The 21,677-nt window shown below is 36.9% G+C and overlaps 1 protein-coding gene across 3 annotated transcripts in view; it reads right to left on the bottom strand.

Annotated features, from left to right (window-relative positions):
• LOC145766345 (exocyst complex component 7-like) overlaps positions 1-21,226 on the bottom strand; it is a 49,926-nt gene extending 28,700 nt beyond the window's left edge. The window contains exons 1-11 of one of the 3 annotated variants that reach the window (XM_082578037.1): positions 21,097-21,226; positions 11,555-11,620; positions 9,934-10,033; positions 9,051-9,135; positions 8,363-8,468; positions 7,795-7,921; positions 7,487-7,573; positions 6,939-6,996; positions 6,237-6,273; positions 4,454-4,556; positions 3,546-3,604 (exon numbers count right to left, since the gene is read on the bottom strand). In XM_082578037.1, coding sequence (XP_082434163.1) covers positions 3,546-3,604; positions 4,454-4,556; positions 6,237-6,273; positions 6,939-6,996; positions 7,487-7,573; positions 7,795-7,921; positions 8,363-8,468; positions 9,051-9,135; positions 9,934-10,033; positions 11,555-11,620; positions 21,097-21,153 — 885 coding nt within the window. In that variant the 5' untranslated portion in view covers positions 21,154-21,226. Of the gene's footprint in view, positions 1-2,622; positions 2,691-3,545; positions 3,605-4,453; positions 4,557-6,236; positions 6,274-6,938; positions 6,997-7,486; positions 7,574-7,794; positions 7,922-8,362; positions 8,469-9,050; positions 9,136-9,933; positions 10,034-11,554; positions 11,621-21,096 lie in introns of all 3 variants that reach the window. The other 2 variants (XM_082578039.1, XM_082578040.1) reach the window with 2 other exon arrangements.
• Between the last annotated feature and the right edge of the window lie 451 nt (positions 21,227-21,677).

The following is a 21,677-nucleotide window of genomic DNA, read 5'->3' as shown; positions in this document are numbered from 1 at the left end:
TCCTGGGGGGAGGGGGTATGAAATAAGGATTTGAGTAACTGATTCCAGAGTCATGCCGCTGAGGGAAAATACCTAAACGAATTTTATTAAATACATTTAGTAGGCTACTATGATTATGTTAATCTTGTTACTAATACTATAATTGTTTTTTTCAGATGACAGAAAATAATACAATATTTGTGCTAGGGGATGTACTTCCCAAAAATTATGATGCAGCAATTGATATATTTAGTGTTGCCTAAAAACTGAAATCAGAGAAGATGACGCTTTGCATCAGGTTATATGTTACTGCTTTGATAAAAACATGGACAAAAGCATTCGGAAAAGATTACATCATTGACCGGAAATGCATCATGGAGAAAGTTCAAAAGGTCATAACCCACTACCACAATCATGTTTATGCCGAACACAACCGCACAAAACCAAAAAAGATAGGAATGGCTTTCGTGAAAAAGAGTATTCGGCATCTCCCACATATCCTGGAGAAAAATGTTATTGATGTTCAATTGTTCATAAAGAATCGCAAGACGTATACAGTACCAACCAATGGTCTTCTTGAAATAGGGAAGAATATGGATGATTTAACAAGCGACTAAAAGGCTTTTTATATCGACCAACTGGGGTATCAAGTCATGCGCATCAGTGAAGAAATTGAGTATGGCATAGAAAAGGAATCAGAAGTAGCTGAACAACCGGCAATCATTGAACAAGATAGGATTGAAGAACAATACATGCAAATTGAAGACGAAACCGACCTATTGAATACATTAAGTGATCAACTGAATATCAGTGCTAATCGGCCGGGGCACATGTGAAATACAATGACAACCAATCAGTTGATCACTTAATGTATTCGATAGGTTGGTTTCGTCTTCAATTTGCATGTATTGTTCTTCAATCCTATCTTGTTCAATGATTGCCTGTTGTTCAGCTAGTTCTGATTCCTTTTCTATGCCATACTCAATTTCTTCACTGATGCGCATGACTTGATACCCCAGTTGGTCGATATAAAAAGCCTTTTCGTCGCTTGTTAAATCGTCCATTTCCCTATTCAAGAAGACCATTGGTTGGTACTGTAGTGTATACGTCTTGCAATTCTTTATGAACAATTGAACATCAATAACATTTTTTCCAGGATTTGTGGAGATGCCGAATACTCTTTTTCACGAAAGCCATTCCTATCTTTTTTGGTTTTGTGCGGTTGTGTTCGGCATAAACATGATTGTGGTAGTGGGTTATGACCTTTTGAACTTTCTCCATGATGCATTTCCGGTCAATGATGTAATCTTTTCCGAATGCTTTTGTCCATGTTTTTATCAAAGCAGTAACATATAACCTGATGCAAAGTGTCATCTTCTCTGATTTCAGTTTTTAGGCAACACTAAATATAGCAATTGCTGCATCATAATTTTTGGGAAGTACATCCCCTAGCACAAATATTGTATTATTTTCTGTCATCTGAAAAAAACAATTATAGTATTAGTAACAAGATTAACATAATCATAGTAGCCTACTAAATGTATTTAATAAAATTCGTTTAGGTATTTTCCCTCAGCGGCATGACTCTGGAATCAGTTACTCAAATCCTTATTTCATACCCCCTCCCCCCAGAAATGTCCTCCCCTCGGTTTAAGAAGTCCATTAAATGCATTAACCTTGAAAGCTTCACCATTTTATACCCCACCATTCTTCTACTGTATCTTTTCTAGTGTCCAAGGCTTTGCAATAGGCCTGTCCTTTCCTGAACACTTTATCATAAAAAATTGATGATTTTTCACCATTTTTTTGTGTTTTTTGGACTTTTCTTTTACTAATAAAATTCCAAATTAGTCTTGAGTTATTATTCCATCTTCACAAAGCTATTTGCATAAAAAAATGACAATTTTATGCAGTATATATTATACATTTGAAAACCACTTATTCCGGAAAATTGTAATATTTTGTTAAATTCACAATCCGAAAATGCAATTTTCAGTTTTTTGTGGTGCTAACCGCCAAAAACGCCTAAAGTTCAAATTTTTTTGCTGATTTTGCATTGTCATATCATATTATTGTTTAAAAAAGAGTCCTATGCAAAATCTGAATACCTTCATTTTTACTGCCTACCCCTAGACTACTGCTCATGTTTTTAAACTTTAGAATATTTCCCAAAATTTTATCACGTTCTTGAATTTTGTTATACCATAAGTGTTTTTTATTCATGCTTGTTTTTAAGACTTGATTTTTCATACACACTTTCTCCGTTTTTAGGTCTTTATTAATATTAAACAAAAACATCTGTATTAACAATATGAATGCTTATCAGTATGCCAAATACAGCAGAGACACATTTTGACAGTGCCACACTGATGGACCTCCTTGAATGAAAATAGATTTCAGCAGCACTCCTCCAAAAATTAGAGGCTGGATCCATCCCTGGTGATAAGCGTAATTGTGATACTCCGCTTGATTTTGGGAGTTCATACCACAGTTTTACCAATGTATCTTGTTAATTACAACAGAGCATTGACACCAACATAAGTCACTAAACGTTTTAAAAAGATGTTTAGTTCTCGTTTGACCAAGATATATATGATTTGCCATCGACATGTCTTCGAATCCAATGGTTTGAGGTTAATGTACCTGACATACTACTTAGGCTTTGCAGGGATTCTTTCCTTAACAAAGTACTGGCTTTTCTGGAGAAATTGCTGAAAAAACAATCTTGTTCAAGAAGCAAACATGTAAAAGTGAAGTTATGCAAAAATGGTGGATGGTGCACGTTTCTAATCGTGAACTCCTTTACAATAACAAGCGCTTATATTAAAGGAAGATAGATAGCCTACTATACTAATGAACTGCAAATATAGTACTGTACGAATATCGCAAGTCAAGTAAAGTTTTGATTGTCGACTGTTGATATGCATTTGCATAGTGCATACGCAGTGTGGTACATACAGGCGCGGTGAACATAGTCGGAAGCTGGTACTGGTACAAGGAAATCTGCTTGGTGCAATTACAATTGTGTGGCATATTGTTGGCTTCTACATTTCACAGGTAAGTGAAGCAACACAAAGTTTTAATCTGCTCAAGCATAGAGCAATCTCAATTATGCAAACAAACAATCTTAAATTCAGTAAACACTTTCTGACCAAAAGTTTCTCATAAACCCACTAATGAACAATTGAACATGGGTGGGATCTGGGATGTGCAGTATTCTGCAATCTGGAGCGAAACCAGTAAAATTAACCAAAAATCAGTTTAAAAGCTCATATCAACTAAAAAAGATCATGATGCAGTGAGATAAATATTTTACATTGGATGAAAAAGCTTCTTGCAATTAAAAAAAGACTGCATCTTTCTAGCATAAATATTAGGTGACAAAGAGATTTTTCGAGAGCAAGGTTATGTTTCTAATGATAAAAGCACAATTTAAAGTAAAAAAAAAAAAAGGAATATACCAAGGGCCATATATGTCGTATTCTGCACACGTCTTGTTTAAAATACTGAACTTTTGACAGTTAAACATCATCAAACTATCAAGACGAGCGCTTCAGACTACAAACCTTCCCCTTCGTGTCCCTGGCTTCTTCGGAGTGCTGTTGATGCTCAGTTTCTTCATGCTCTGCAAGAGGAGATATTATCGTCGGATTGATCAAAAATGGGAAAAACCAACTGAAAAAGGTGATCTGGTACTATGACACTTCCTCAAATGGGCGATCTACCTAATACAGAAAGCAATATCACTAAGAAAATAAATCAATAGCTTTTTTTCCTTGGTCTGAACCTTAAAACATTTGACCAGGCTAACACACACAATAGTATTTCAATAAGATAAATTTATGTTATGGAACCGGTTTTCTTCCATTAGGAATCGTCAGCATAACTGAGTCGAAATAAAAATTAGCCTACATCAATAGATGTCAGCACAACTGAGTCGAAATAAGAATTAGCCTACAATATCAATAGATGTCAGCATAAATGGACCAAAAACAAACGAAAAATTACAAATTAATTAAATAATTAAAACTGTTCATGACCTCCAATCCTCCAATTGAAGGATTGGAGGTCATGAACAGTTTTAAATTATTTAATTAATTTGTAATTTTTCGTTTGTTTTTGGTCCATTTATGCTGACATCTATTGATATTGTAGGCTAATTCTTATTTCGACTCAGTTGTGCTGACATCTATTGATGTAGGCTAATTTTTATTTCGACTCAGTTATGCTGACGATTCCTAATGGAAGAAAACCGGTTCCATAACATAAATTTATCTTATTGAAATACTATTGTGTGTGTTAGCCTGGTCAAATGTTTTAAGGTTCAGACCAAGGAAAAAAAGCTATTGATTTATTTTCTTATCGTCGGATTGTTTTCATAATGACAAAGCAAAATAGAAACTGAGAGATGCAACAACTCAATCTTTATATCTCAAATTTGGAACACATACATATGTCAAAAATTTCAACTCACCAAATATTATACTCGTTAATTGCGTAATCTGTAATCGCGATGTTAGAATTACTCGTGACATGACAGCTAATGTGCATTTGTTCCACCTATCTAACTGGTCGTGCTGTGAAAGATTTGTGGAAACAAAATAAACGACTGGCATGGTCCCATGAGTAAAACTAATAATTCAATAAAGCAAACTAATAACCAGGGTTGATCGGTTTAAACCGCCCGGTTAAAACCTGGTTTAAACCGGGCAGTTTTGACCACCTATTACTGGTCAAAACCCCTTTTAGTGTATGAATCAAGTTGCTTTTCAATTGAATTAAAAATATTACCCTCCATGTTTAGTAATGGTGTTCAACTATATTTTGTTTTGATCCACAATAACCTAAATGCTGGATTTGGAACAAAAAATATTCAATTTCTCCGTTTATTTTTGATATTTCAATCAGTTGGTTACCGAATTTTACGGTCCATAAAACGCATCCGTTTATAAGGCGCACTGTCAATAAATTACTTTGATTACTTTTTTGTTCAAACATAAGGCGCACCGGGCTATAGAACGCAACGTATTTTAAGGAGTACGGTATGGGTTACCGTATAAAGCTCATTAAACAAAAATGCGTAATAAATGTAAGCAAGTCACAATAGTACAATGAGCAAAAGCAAAAATGGGCCTAGTGAATATCACAGTTGCTAGTTGCTTTTACCGTAGTTTATTGTGTAAGACGGTGGTTTATTTATATAATAATAGTATCGGTACTGGTTTTGAGTGTAAGCAATAAAGCACTACTTGATCCATACATTAGGCACACCGGCTTATAAGGCGCACGATCAATTTATGAGCAAAAAAAGGATTTAAATTGCGTCTTATGGTCCGTAAAATACGAGTATTTTAATTATTGAAAAAAATTCAAATTCTAAAAATAAGTTTCTGATGAACCAAAAAATGCTTGGTAGAACGATGAACAATTTGCACAGCCAACTGAAGTACAAGAATTTATTCCAACAATTTTTTTTTTATGAAAAACATTTGCCATCAAATTTTGCCTGACAGGTCGGTATTGGCGGCCATTAATGAAAGTTCAGGCGGCCATGGCCGCCAGCTATTTCGTGGCCTGCATATCAAAATGGTCACAACTCACAACTGCTTTTATATTTCCTAAATAGCTCATACCCAGGTAGCCGACCATTCACTACATAAAAATATTTTTCTGGGTTTTGACCAGTTTTGACCCCGTTTAAACCTAGTTTTCACCAGTTAAAACCAGGTTTAAACCGCTTAGTGGTCAAAACCAGTTTTGACCACTTAGAGATCAACCCTGCTAATAACATAACGCACAAAATGTTAATTATTATCATTATTTTAAATTTTTACATTTATATTTGTTTAAGTTATTTTGGCAGCCGATTGTAGCATCGAATAGACAGCGATAGACACGTGTTTCGCCCATGAGGCTGGGCTCATCAGTATCGCACCGTATTCTTGCCACTTGAGTAATCGACCGCCGCTTTACCAGTCAGTTTAACTCTTATCTTTGTGGAAAGAAAGAGCCAACAAAACCAGCAGGTGCCAGGGGTACGATGCTACAATCGGCTGCCAAAATAACTTAAACGTTTAATTGGAGGTCTCAATGGCTGGCGTGGAAGCTACACCGTTCTGGTTAGCGAAGCGTCACTGCAGCTCGCTGTGCTAGTGAGTAATCAGCCTTGTGCTGATAGCCGGGAAGAACGCCTTTCTTCACATTTATATTTGTTATTGCTTATTTTAATGTTTATTATTATGTAGAAGCATACGCACTGGATTAGCAGTGAAGCCTCTGACATGATCTCTCAACCTGCAATATACGAATGCCAGTTACTAGTTATGATACCAGTAAAACAAAAAAGAGGGAAGAGAAAGGAAATATTCCTGGATAAGATTTGTGCATTTTGAAAGAATAAAATTTGAACAAGTTTTGTGAGTCAATATCCCAGGGACGATATATTTCATGAGATGCACACGAGCTATTTTATGAGCACATATGGACAATGGACATCTAACCCAGACAAACCGGTAACTTTAGTTGTCAGAAGAAAACGTCAGCAATTCTGAAAAAACTTTTACGTTTCAATTTATATTAAACACTTGGCATAAAAATGTGACACTTCAATGGTATTTTAAAGTCAAAAAAAGATATTTCATTTTCTCATGTAAATACAAATACGCAAAAATCGCTAGTTTCGACAACGCTTTCACTGAACTAGTATTCATCGGCACAGACGATTTGTAATCCGAAAGCACCCAATCTTGTTTTCAAGTCTTTCAACATTGTTAACATGCTCATATAAATAAATTAGGCTATAATCTGTTATCACGTAAACTTTATAGAAACTTGGAAATTGTGATTTATTTGGAAAAGCTGAGACATTTTGGTTGTTCCAAGTCATTCTACAGTATTACTGTCTAATTTTCTTTCGCAGAATTATCTGGACCGATGCACTCCAAATAGGAAGCACTCACCCTTCTAAAGTTGCAATAAGATTCCTGGATCGAATATCAGAGTAGCTTGTTGTGAAGCCTGCACAGTACAAACATTCAAACTCGATAAGTAGCTTGGTTTGACGGGATGACAGTTTGCAGTGAGATGACATAAATTTGGCAATTTTGCAAGATCGTAAGCTAGGTTTAATAATAAAGAGGTCCTTGCCCAGATAGCAACTCAACCGTCTGCAGACGTGGAATCAATGTAAAAAACGGTTGATTTGCTGTCTGGATGGTTTGGGTCACAATCATGCTTTAGCAAACCCAGGTAGTACCGGTAACTAAACTTACACATTGACTTACTTAGTGCCGACATGAGAATGCTAATGACAAAGAAAAGCACAAGTAGAATATCAAGTCACTCATCGCAATATTTTCATTGCATTTAAATATCAAGTGGCGCACTGCAGATATATTTGGGACACAGAGATTGGAGATGCACTGCTAAAGTGCCAGGAAAGACGTTACCATTTGTTAACCTGGCGTAACCATTCAGAAATATAGCACGCATGATGCTCTTACTCCACCTTGTGACTTTCCTGGCCCGGACAACCAATGAGCAATCAGGCCAAGGTCACCGACTGTCTTTGTTGGTAGAAATTCACCAAGTTCCACTAAAAACATAATTTAAATGAAACATAATGGTAAAAAGTTGAATGAGGCTGCAAGGAAATATTTACAAAGCCACAGCTCCTATTTGAAACTCGGGACGTTTGTGTCAAAATATTGATAAATCCAAACCATAGATAATTAATATGAAACCTTAATCACAATATTTTACATTACAATTTTTGTAAGTTCTCTTGCAAACCAATAAACCCATGAAAATACGTACTTTCCACTGAAGCGTCCAGCTCGACAATTTCCAAAACTCGGACGGCAGAAATCGGTTTAGTCTGTCGGCTAAGCTGGCTACGAAATTCTTTTTCCAGCTTCTCCTTTCCCATTTTAAACATGTTATCCTAAATGCAATACAGCTTATGTTGGTGTGCATCAAATCCCTATTATCACGGTATTTTGCAAAAACAGTCCATTCCATCAAATAACAATTGTAAACAAATCTCGCAAGGTCGATATGGTAGAAACGTTGCAAAGCCGTCAGTTGATCTTGCAAGCTATCTCCCCACGAAGGTCATAGCAAGTAAAGTCACCCGCTTAGCCGACTTTCCAGAACAAAATTTACCTTCATCAGCTATTTGGGAATTTATAATGCAGCCTCTCTTTACCTCTTCATTAAATAGCGTATGCCAATTTAATAGATGTTATTTATCTTCTTGAGAAAAACTAATAGCTTGTTAGAAACCTCAGTATGAAATTATAACTAGAATAACTTTCTGGTTAAGAATAGTGTTACAAAGTTATGAGCATTTCAAAACACTTGATCACATTATGTCAAAACTTACAACACTGTGTAGCTCAGGACTGTCTGGGTTGTTTTCAGAGAAAAATGTGATCGCTTCATTTAACCGTTCCATGCATTTCAAGTACCGTTCCACCTGACCACTTGGTCTGCAGTTCGAAAAGTGATTATTTTTACATAATTCACACATTACATTATACGAAACTGGGCAAAGCCAATACCACTCCAAGACGGCCTTGTCATCATAATCCATCGTCGGTTTGTTCCCCACTAGTGGGGGTGGCCGATATGTGTATCTGAACACATTTAGGGCAATCAGGCCAAACCACCTTTTTGAGAAATAAAATTTATAACCATGTATGACGTCAGATTTTTGGTTTTGGCTCTCACAAAGTAAGTTGTCATCTGTTAAGGCAACCAATTAAATAGAAAATTAACTTTGTCCAGGCCACATCAACCCGAAGAATGCGACCACCTGTGGTGTTTTGCACTGAACAAAAGCTTCCAGATACAATGATGAGGAATTATGTGGTCACTGGTCAGACTGTTTATGAAATTCATATTTGAAAAAGGAGCCATTCTCACAACCAGTATTTTCGTTCTCATCTTTTAAATCAATTACCAACATAAAAAACAGTCAAAATGTGATCGTTATAGTCATATTTAACACTTTCAAACATATTAAAAGTAACACAATCTAAAAGTAGTCAAAAACAGAGAGCAATGCTTACGCTTTTGACAGAATGGCTTCGACCTCATGAGCCACATGGTGATAGCTGATGACACCATCCAAGGACACTACAGTCTTGTCAATATCTATGAGATGTGAAAAGGTTTTGGTGTTAAGCAACATTCTGTGCATTCGTCTACAATAGGCTACTTAATGCAAACATTATGGTAAGAGGCATTTTAAAGGGATTATTTAAAACTCTGATGGTCGTCTCCAAGCTTACACCAGCTAGTTGACGATTTAGATTAGGTGGTTGTAAGGCAAGGAAGTCAATCTTCGTATCCACTTTCAGGCATGTCTTTCAGTATCCTACCAAAGATACAGCCACGTGCTCTTGAGTGATGAGAAACTGGCACCTTTTCAAGCAGCGAACCAGGGCTCACATTACTCGGCTATGCAGCACACAAACTCAGATGATGTTTTTTAAATATTTTTTTGTAACTACTTTGTCAAACTTATAAAAAGCCATGTTCCTGCACTCCTGCTGCAGAAAAAAAAACTTTCAAAATTTCTTGCATAGCATTAGCACATGATTTTAAGACTTCTGCAAATTCTTCACAATGCTAAAACATCTTGTTTGCAAAATCATGATCTTGTTTGCAACATCAAGAAAAAATATGAATGTCAAAAATAAGCATGATAGATTGATAGATACATGCAAGCTTTCCACTGACACATTTAAGTAAAATATTTAGTATGATATAGTTAGTTATCCAATTGTCTAAAAACCTAATTCCCTTGTCACCACAACTATGCAATTGTGACACATCTTATTAAGCTAACCTATGTGGAATGGTAGATACACTAACACTGAAATAAGTTAGGTATAAAACTTGTTAAGCCTAGGATCTGTGAAAGTGCATAGTGATCAAATAGCAACTTACTGTCTTGAAGTCGTTGTAAATCTTTCGTTTGCCGGTGCAGTGGCAAGATAGTGTCTTCAAGTTTATGTAAACGTTCATCAAATTGGTTTAATATAGCAACCTAAAGCAATTAGAACATAGCAAATATTTAGTAATTTTAGTATCATACTTTAATAAAACATTAATAAGCATCATATATGCAAAATGCATATAGCAGATTTCACTGAGCTTTAACCAAAATATATTGTGTTGCATTGTTTTGTGTAAACAACTAAACATGTAATTGTAAATGTCCTAAACATATTTGCAAATCTATACTTTTTGAAATATATTACGCATTAAGTGAGGCATCATAACAATGAGATACAATTGCAATCCAGACTTGAAGTTATAAAAAAACATACAGAAATTGCTGTTACAGTATAGCCCAGTGGTTCTCAAACTTTTTTTTGTTGCAACGCCTCTGGAAAAGTTTTCTGGACTTGCGACGCACCAGCAAATAAAAGTTAATGAAGAAACTTATTATTAAAGTTTTGTTTGGTGATACAACAACAAAAAGCGATGCATATTATTTAATGTGACGTGTGGGCTTGTTTGTTTTTACAAAGTTAATTAAATCTTGAGAGAATTTTTGAAATTGCCATCCGCATTTTTCTTTCAGTGTTTATTGGTGATCGAAATTTGCTTTTTATCACCGCCAAGGCAGAAAATCCTGCTTCACATAAATATGACGTGACATATGGGATAATAATTCGTAGTGCTTTTTTCACCAAAGTTGGATAATCGCCATTCATTGAAATCCAGAAATTTGCCGGATTTCCTGAATTAAACATCCTTTTCAGGGAATTGTCACAAGAAAGGTCAATGTAGGCTTCTTTTTCTTGTGCAGTAAAAGACAGAGGAGTAGGTTGGACGAAAGGATCACGAATCCATTCGTAGTTTGATAAATTTTTCGGAAAGTATTTTGCAAATTTTGACTCGAGCTTGGACAAATGTTGCCCAAATATGCTTCACAAATTTGAAGGCGGCGTCATACTTTTCTTTTCAAGCAAATTGGACAAGAAAGTGAAGTATCGAGAGCTTCCATACAGGTTTGCTATATCTTCCTTCCACAATAGCAGCTTTTTAACGAATGCTGCAATTTTATCTGAAATGTCATTTTTATTCGGCCCTTGCATAGAAATGTTCAGTTTGGCGAAGATATCACACAAGTAAAGTAAGCCCATTTCAATAAAAAATTGTTCTGAGCTAAACAATCTGCAAGTGGATTATTTTCTTGCTGCAAAAAAGCCTGAAGTTTATCCACCAATTCGTATAGGCGTTCAAAAAATTTTCTAAGCGAAAGCCACCTGGATGAAAATTAAAAGAGCAAACTCCGATGCGCTGCATTCATTTCTCCACAAAGTTTTTTGAAAACTCTTGACTTCAGTGGGCGTGTTTTAATGAAGTTAACAACTTTGATGACAACTGAAACTGCTAATCAAAGGATTAACCTCATCTTTATAAGATAAACTGAATTCAGCTACGAAACGAAACTCTTCTGCGACGCCCTTGGAAAATTGCAACGACGCACCAGGGCGTCGCGACGCACAGTTTGAGAACTACTGGTATAGCCTAATGATAGTTTCATAAACACACAAACCATATTATTTGTTAATACATCTGCTTGACCAAGGCTCTCCTTTATCATCTCTGATCTCTGTCGTTCCTTAAAAATTAAAATAAACGATGGTGTTGAAGCCAAATCTACAACTGCATTATCATCACATGCAATCAAAACAAATTATTTTACAAAAATTCAAATGTTAAAAATAAGTTGTATATACTGTAGTTAAAATATGTACGGTATTCTGAAACATCAGGTAATATTTCTTTTAAGTGCATCTAACAAAAGCAATCTTTAATTGCATTTTATAGTTCATTTGCATGTCACATGACCAAGAGATTCTCACCATAGTTTCATTATCATACTGATTACGATTTCATTGCACTCACTCACTTCCCAAAAGGACAAATTGAGAATAATCTTGAAAGCATGAGTAATGCTCATAACACTAGTGCCAGACTATTATGTTACATCCTTGAGATTGCATTTATTTGCCAATTGCACCAGTCCAGTATAGAATTATAATAATCACAAATGGGCTACAATATGTATATATATATATTACAGGGTGATTCAAAACAGGGGTAAACATTTTTTTTTTGGAAATCTTTATGGGCCACCCTCTCAAAAGCTTCCATTTATTACAAAAACACTTTCTGTAGAATATTTTTGAAAAATATTAATATTTAGGGGTGGCCCAAAGCCCCCGAAATTTTGACGTTTTTGACGAAATACTGCAGATTTAAAACGGCCGTATTTTGAAAACTCTTGAAGCAAACATATCAGTGTTGGGGTTCGTTTTCATCAGCATGGTGAGTACTGTTGTTTGATAAAGTCAAACAATTCAAAATTTGTATTTCATGTATTTTCAGTATGAATTTTATAGTAATATGCTATAATCTTTTACAGTAGGGTTATATTTTGAAAGATGAATACTGTAGTTATGTCTGAAGTGAATCAGCTAATTCCACAATCCACACAAGGTTATTTTGGGTCCTCCCCACCGTGGCCAGGTGGGTATTAGTTGTTTAAAACAGGGGTGTCATCTTCTTCTTCTCTCGTTTGACTTGTAGCAGCTTAGATTGGCAATGCCTCCTCGTGCAGCCAAGATACGGTAGTTGGGTCCAGTTGTCGAATACCAGTGATTCCACTTGGGGGTCGTAAGATGGAACATTCGTGGAGTATGTGTTGCATTGTTTGTTCTACCGCTCCGCAGACACATATCGGCGAATTATGCAACCCCCACCTAAACAGATTAGCTCCAGTACAGCCAACGTCACATCTGATCCTGTTCAATGTGACCCATGCCTTTCTTGAGAGGTCTGCTCCAGGAGGGATGGAGAGTGCTGGCATAACTGAAAACTGGGGAGGGATATGTGGCAGCTCGTTCCATTCTTGGGCCCATGTTTCCATGCAGCTGAAGTTCTTATCCACAAGTTGTATAGCGTATCGATGGAATGGGCGCCTTGATGATAGGCGTTGAGGTCTGACTGGTCCATTTGTTTGGGAGTGACTGTGGAGAAGGTGTTGAGGATCGAGTCTCGCATGTAGAGCCAGTTTGTAAGAGGCTTCTTCCCTACGGACATGAGCAGGAGCAATGCCTGTCATGGCAACCAACCACTCAATGTTGCCCTATTAAGGTGTTCTTGAGTGGCCGAGGAAACTTCTTGCGGTGCTAAGAAACAACTTGCATAAGATACTATAGTTGGTCCTCCTCTTCAACGCTTTTTTCTGCATGGTCATTGGTTACAGCTAGACCTGCAGAATGCTCTGGCAATACAGAAATCGTCATTTTCTTCCCACTGAGTTGCTGGAAGGTGAAGGAATCTGAATTTTCAGTTTTTGAAACAGCAACCTCGTGTTGGAATTAGTAAATGTTGGCAATGCCATACCCAAAATGTTTTCCAACGACACATTAACTTTCTTTGGTGGATCCTATTTTTCCTCAGTCTGCAATATTGCCATCATTTTTAATGTCAAAATTCCTTTTGTGGTCCCTTTATCTGGAACAAATCCAAACTGTGCTGTTGAAATTTCCGATTTTAGTTTTGGTCTCAATCTCATCATCATGATTCGGAGTAAGATCTTTGTTAGATGATTCACAAGGCTAATTGTTCTGTGGAGTGAGCATTCTGTTGCTCCGGTTTTCTTTGGTAAAATTATGAATATGGAACGTACCATATCACTACGGATGTTTCCCGTGTCAAATATGATTTAAGATCTCAGTGGTAAAGCTTCGATAATTTCAACTATAAAAGAAACAATATAGTGGAATGAAATACAAAATTCTCTAAATAAACAGAAGGCGTCGTTGGATTTAGAATTTTATAATAGTTGAGGATTCTAATATATTTTAAGTTTGCATACAGACGGTGGCGTAGGATACATGTCGATTTTATGTGAGCAAACATTTCAATTTAGAAGTTCAAACATTTTGCGCTAAATTTCATTTCAATTTATTTTTCTTTGTTGGAATGCAAAAGAAACGATATTGTGGAATAAAATACAAAATACAATTCAAAACTGTAGCCGAATAGGGAACTAGCCGAATTGGACTAGCCGAATCGGACTAGCCGAATAGGACTAGCCGAAACGGGCAATTCCGACTAATACAAGCTGCATTATCAAAACAACAAATGCAAAAAATAAGTTAATATGTATATGTAAAAATTAGTTATATTTTGTAACTTGAATCTTCCATGAAAACAACAATACCGGTATTAGTTCAAAAATGAATGTTTTGATATAAGAATTGAAGAATACTGAGCTGTGTAACTATTTTTTTGTGCTGCTTTATTGCAATAACATACAGCACACTGCAATCATACATATTACATAATTATGCAATACAAAGGTAGCTGAAAGCAATAAAGGGATATATGTATGTTATTCACCCGAATGGCATGTTTTGGCTAGTTATTTATTCCACAATATCGTTCCTTTTATACTTGAAATTATCGAAGCTTTAGATGAGTGGGGTTTAGGCCTAACCACTGAGATCTTAAATCATATTTATGACACTGGAAACATCCCTAGTGATATGGTACGTTCCATATTCATAACTTTACCAAAGAAAACCGGAGCAACAGAATGCTCACTCCACAGAACAATTAGCCTTGTGAACCATCTAACAAAGATCTTACTCCGAATCATGATGATGAGATTGAGACCAAAACTAAAATTGGAAATTTCAACAGCACAGTTTGGATTTGTTCCAGACAAAGGGACCACAAAAGGAATTTTGACATTAAAAATGATAACAGAGAGATGTATGTCCGATTCTTCTGTTTATTTAGAGAATTTTGTATTTTATTCCACAATATCGTTTCTTTTGCATTCTTGCATTTTATCCAGTGTTTACCTTTGAGTGCCTTTCCAGACGTTTGCAGACGTTCAATCAATGTAAAAATGACGAATTTTGTTGTCTGGGTTCGTTCAAAGCAAGTGTTTTACATCAAAAACAACATTTTTCATGATTAACAATAAAGGTTAATGAGATAAAGTCTCAACGAAAACGTGTCAACGAAAAAAAGACAGTTGCCAAATAGCATTTGATATAAATGAAGTTAAAACTTAAGTGGCAGTTTAAAATAAACCTGGGTTTCGGCGTTACATGACCTGGAATTCCTTTGGTTACTTCCTTCGTTAGACTCTCAGTTGCTGTTACTTTATCATGGCAGAGAAATCAATTAGTACGCAACGCAAAGGTGAGGTTTCATAGGGAACTAGCCGAAAAAGACTGTTGCCGAATAGGGAACTAGCCGAATCGGACTAGCTGAATCGGACTAGCCGAGTTGGACTGTAGCCGAATAGGGAACTAGCTGAATAGTAGCATACCCGTTATTCACTGAGTTGACTGTTCCCAATTATTTAGCACGTCAGTCTTTTGACAAGGCAGTCACAATCTGGAATCTAGTGTTAAACTGATGTCCTTTGGAAGATCATGAAGGCACTCTCAACACTCGGCAGGCATGTATGCAGTTTTTGATGTACAAAGCATAGTGCCTAATGCCTATTCATTAATATTTGTATATCCATATTTGCTTAATTGCTTTGCAAAATACAAATTTTATTTTTATATAGCATTCACAGCATATTACTTCAGTATTCACAAGGCCGCTTGCATAAAATATAAATAAGTATAATTCTATTTGAATAAGACCTTCTGATGATCCGTTAGGTGAAACAATTTGTAAAGGCTTCAGATAGTAATAACTATATTTGATTTAATTCGCTCTGCTTTGCCTTTTTGCTTGGCATTGAGCACTTTTTGTAGTATTAATAGTTTTCATTGTTTTACTACAGTATATATATATATACAACAGGCCTCAAAATTCACAGCGGACATGTCCGCCGTCACAGCATGTGATGTCCGCGGGAAGGGGTGGCAACGTCCCCTGCCGATGTCGTACCCCAGATATCGTCCCCTCATACATCGGAACATGCAATCATTTACACAGCCAGAAAAAGCTTCTTATGCGGGCATAGGCGTCGAAATAGGGTGGGCAGGGTGGGCAAAATATGTTTCGCCCACCCTGTTTTCATGACACTTATGAAGTGTTCGTTACAATTATTTCGGTTTTTGTTAAATGCTGAATCATCCAACCAACTGCAGCGCAACTTCTTGTTTTACGGTATGTCTCTCGCTAGGTATCCGACAGAACAAAGCAATTCCGCAACAACGCTGCGTTGAAAAAATGTAGTACTCACTGCATTGTTGTTGCTACGGCAACTGCCACACGCTGGCAATTCCTGGTGAGAGAAAGCCACATTTGATCTTTTCTCCGAATGTTCTCACTTTCGTTACGTCACAGTCAAACTTCAGTTCCGGGTCAGCGTAAGGGAATATGAATATGACATCATAATGAACATGACAATAAAATAACCGATACAAACTATAAAGACGTACTGAAACAATCGCTTTTTACAAATCTTTGCTTTTTACCAGTGTTGTAGGTTGACGGCGTCAAGTTTTTGTTGACGCTGATGCTGGCGCCGTCAGTTTATTTTTTAGTTGACGGAAGTAATAGCGCCGTCAAATATTTTGCCGATTTTAAGCGTCACGCGCTATGCGTCATTGTTTGTTTTCATGGAAAATCTCGTTTCACAATGTATTCTGGCCAGCGCGACTCATCCGAATTACCCGCTTTCGCGTTGGTTGGAATGGTTACCTGGAATACAAGCGGAAGAAATTCGCCAAATGTTGATCACTCATATCGTGAGCAGTAGGCTATTGAGAACGAGGGATCAGTGAGAGAAAGCGAAAAATTAATGAATGTCATCGCGGAGGTTGAAGATACTTTATTTGTAGTGGACCTCGTTAAAAAATGTATATATATATGCTAAGCCATCACAGCACGCTTGGAACAGTGATACCTTTCCGAGTAAACGTTTTCAAGACTTGTTTTTGAAATACAACACCATCCAGTGCTGCTGTGGAACGCATGTTTTCACTTGGAAAGAACATTATGCGTCCCAAACGCAGCAGATTGTCAGACAAACGTTTTGAAGTGCTTGTGTTTCTACAAGGAAATAACTAATAAACTAAGCAGCTAATTACAATACACTATCAAAACATAATACCTGCTCTTTATTTATAGCTATTGTTAGCCTAAACTTGGTTGAAATGCTTCCGTTTTGTGAGACCGTGGCTAAAATAGCGCTGACGCCGTCAATTTCTTTGAGAGCTGACGCAGCACTTTACGCCGTAAAGTTTTTAGGTAATTCGGGCTGACGCTGGCAATTTATTTCATTGACGCGTATAACACTGCTTTTTACAAATCAAAATGCGGCAAATCCGAAGGCGCCACTTTAAGATAACAGGTCACGAGACGCGCTTTTTAGGTCGCAAAGGAAAACATAAAAGAAGTTTGTTTAGTTTAGCAGCGCTAATAAGATCGCAAGGAGCAGGAAAGCAAACATCAAACCTATTAAAGCTTAATTGCTGCAGCGATGCTAAACGCAGTCTTTGTGAGAAAAACTACCCATTGCGAATTTGCGAACATACACATTCAATGAAATCTGTTTGAAAACTCTCGCCCACCCAGAATTCCCCTCTTCTAAGAAAAAATTGACGCCTATGTATGCGGGCCTTTCGGCTCGAGCATCAATGTGTGTGTCGTTCCCAGTGAGTGATGAATAATGCTGCCAAAAAGACTTGATATTTGCTGGGAATACGCTTTTTTGCTGAAGCGTAGGCTACAAAAGCAGAATTGCGAAAGTAGGCTATTACATTTTCAATATTTATTGTGTTGCTTGTTACGTTATTCTTTCAGTTTGGTACAACTTGTGGAATTACAAACAACTTGTTGAAAAACAAACAAAAAAAACCACGCCTCGAAACCGAAAATGGCCATCGCCGCAAATAACCTACAAAAACCATTTTATCCGCCAGGTCTCGCCCTTCCGTCGGCTGCATTTGTCTGACCATGACATTCCGAGAAAAATTTTATGCAAGCGGCCTTGTGAATAAAGTACTTTGCCACTTATAATCACAAAGGATTAGAAAGCAGTCAAGTACCCGATAAATCACAATACACGCTGTCTAATAGACAGTGTGTATTGCTTGAATTGTTAACATTATTGATTGACCAAGCAGCTGATGTCTGACGATAAGCAGGATGCAAGTGACATGCAAGTGATAATACACTTTATTGATGCACGTCGAAGTTCCGATGGCAGCCATACGCTTGTGATTGGCTACCAAACAGCTTGCTTCAGTTGGACACGTTTAGCCGCCGAAAAAAATAATTGTTTTGAGGCCTGCTACATTTTTAAAAGTCTCTGATTTTATTGGATTCTTCTTCCTGTTTTACGTCTCATTTCCTAGAATCAGGGACCAAGGTAGGACAGGGTCTGGCAAGGCACATCCTCAGTCTCCATTCATCACGATCTAGGGGGCTAGTGTTGGTCATCTGCCACCGGATTACATTTTAAAAATAAAAATTAATTTCTAGACTAGTTGTTTTTTCCAGATATTCATTAAAAAAAGGAAAAGGTAGCAAAAATTTCGTTTCGACCTAAAAAAGTGTTCCAGACGGTTGTTCGCCTGGTCAAACGTCATATAAAAACCGTTCAAGTCTACTGAATCTTACGTCATGGAAATTCCTAAAACATGAGCCAAAATTGCACCATCGTCCGTAAGACCTGTGTCAAACCGGTTTAAACCTGTTTCAGTTTGAAACTTGTTTGGACATGAAATGTTGCGTCGCGCTACTGCTGGCGTGCCTTTGAGTTATCACAAATTTTTCTGATTCATTCTCGAAGTTGTTTGTTGGAAGTCGGTCGCACATTTAACTGGTTTATTTGGTGCTTGCTAGCTGGACAAATTCTCCATCTTTTATCCAAGTAATCTGTATCGTAGTGACAGTTTTAGAGGTGTACGCACTGTACGGCATTGCATCCCAATTTCGATAGCCGCGGGCTAATTTTACAGGAATACACTTTAAGAATAGACGTTTCAAAAAGTGTTTCTTTTTCGGTCACTATATGCAGACAAACGGATCCGGAAACTTTATGTTACAATTTTCCCACGAAGAGATTATGGTTTACCGCTGTGACCAAAAAGTTCGTTTTGACCAACCCTAATTTTTACCTACATTTAAATAGACAAAAAAATTAAACATCTGGCAACACTTCTTTCAAGAGACGACATCGGAATGGGGCGACATCGGTGGCATCCCGCGGGAAGTACCATCTAGATCGGTCATATTTGTCCGAGAAATAACACACGAACTAGCGATACAAATTGTCATTGCATAGCACGAACAATTGTTGCAAGAATTTAAATTTTTTGTTTGTATTTGTTTGTTTTTGTGTTTCATATATTTATCCTACATTGCGGGAAAGCGGACTTGAGCGCTATGCATCGGTGTACGCCTTCCGACGTACACCTGACCCACGCTGCAGCCAACGGCAATGTCTGTTTCCGGTTGTCTATTCTACTTATGACTTAAATTTGGTACTACCCATTACTCGAAATCGATCACTGGGTAGTAGGCAATTATCGTAAAGTTTCTTGCCCAGAGAAACAACAGCAAGTGCGGGTGGCTGGAGTCGAACATGCAGGCTCTCGACTGCAAGCCCAACGCGCTAACCACTCGGCCACTGTGGTTTCCCACACATTCTAGTGCGCATCTATAAAATGTGAATACTGTCTCTTAGCTTCCATTGCAGCAGGAAAACTTTCAATTTTTACATTGCTTCAACGATTGATGACATTGAATCAGTGTAACAAAGGTGAATTCTTCGCTAAAAATCTATGGGAGTACCTGTATTTCTACAGTCTACACTAATCATGCGCAACTTAGTTCAAGTCTTATGTCACAATGTCTGGCTTTGATCTCCGAGTAATATTGATAAGGCAAGGTTGGTTACAAAATTAGATTTATAATATGAGTACTCGAGTAGGCTGTTACAGCAAGATGCAGCAAATAAGAAAAGGCCCAGAAAAAATTCACTTTTGCTCAAATGACGCGCAAAAATAAACCTAACGAAAAAAGCCTAGTGAAACTTTGTACAGCAGAAAATAGTAACATTAGTGCAGAAGTTTTCCGACTCGTGCCAAGAGCATTGTGACGCAAGAAGCCATTCAACTTCATCGGATGGAAGCTAATCAGTAGGGCAAGTTTTTGTTGCACTAAAAACATGAGAAAGTTGCACTTAATTTTAACAAAAGTTGCAGTAAAAAGTTGCATTTATTTATTTACCTTTTTACCATTCATTTACTTCGAAAGACTAGACACAACCTGTTTCCGTTTATGCGGGCTTGGCCAAAAGCCAAGTCATACTTCCACTTCTAATTTAGTTCGGGCGCTGTCGTGCTTGGCTGAGGTTGTTGAACTTCTAGCTTGCAAGCAAACTGTTGCGTCATAGATAACATTGAGATGCAGCTAATCCATCACATAGCTTTTGTTGTGCAAATCAAAGAGAATAGAACCATACTGTACTAGAAACAGTTTTATAGCATGTTTTTTAAATCACTCCTTTACATTTTGCTCAATACTTGATAAAAGTTGCAGTAAAAAGTTGCATGAAAAATAGAAAAAAGTTGCAAAAAGTTGCAATATAAAATTCCTACAAACAGCTTAAAACATCATACTACATATAAATTCTGAGTATTTAGGAAGCTGCCGGAAGCTGTAAAAAAAAGTTGCAAAAGTTGCAAAAACTTGCCCTACTAATCAGTTATGAGGAATATTAAGCAGCTATGCGGCGCTTTGACATTTCAAACGCTTGTCGTTGGTCTGATGAAAGCCTTTCAGAGTGACTGAACACTGAAATTTTATAAAGCCTTCTAAACCGTAGCTATAGTTCTCAAATGGTGAAGATTTATCAAGATAAAATGATTAAGCATGACGATCGACGCTAAAACTGGTGTGTCTACCATGAGACTTAATTTGTCCGCCGAGATAGCTGTTCAGACTGGACACGTTTGACGTTTGTCCGCCATCAACAAAAACAAATTCGAGGCCTGATACAACCAAATGGTCCACCTCTCTAATAGTATATATACCAGAATACAGAAAGCAACAACACAGGGCAAAAATTTAAATAAGACAAATTTAACGATTACTAACCTCTGCTAATTTTTTTTGTATTTCCTTTTTTCTTGCAAAGATATCTTCGATATTCATATTTTCTATTGAAGTAAGCAAATAATTTTCTAAATTTAAGCTTTCACAATAAGCCTACAACAACTCATCGCAAAAATTAAGATTGTACAGCAGGATATGAATTTTGAGAAAATTTAAATGGACATTGAGGTAGATTAAAACAAGAAATATGGCAACATCAATTTTTCAAGATTGGCTTCAAACTATGGATTACTACATAATAGAGGCCAAGACAATATATATTATACTGCAATGGTTAAAACGGGTGCAACCTAATTTGAATACGAATTAGGTTGCATCCGGTTAAAACTGGAGGCTGATCCTGATAGTAATAGTGATGTTATAGGCTAGTGCCATTGTCTTCAATCAGACAGGAATTGAACACTAATACTTATAACAATAAAATGGAACTCCCAGCAGCTTTAATATGTCAATAGTTTTGATGGAAGGGTCGCCTGCTGAAACTTCTGAAAGTTGAAATTAACTGCCAAGCAGCCTACTGTATATAATAGGGTGCAACCTACATAGGCTCCGGGAGGGCAAAC

The sequence above is a fragment of the Aplidium turbinatum genome, chromosome 3 (assembly GCF_918807975.1).
Source record: "Aplidium turbinatum chromosome 3, kaAplTurb1.1, whole genome shotgun sequence".
NCBI classification, from domain to species: domain Eukaryota; kingdom Metazoa; phylum Chordata; class Ascidiacea; order Aplousobranchia; family Polyclinidae; genus Aplidium; species Aplidium turbinatum.
Note: the sequence above shows the minus strand (reverse complement) of the source record. Positions and strands in the feature narration are given on the sequence as shown.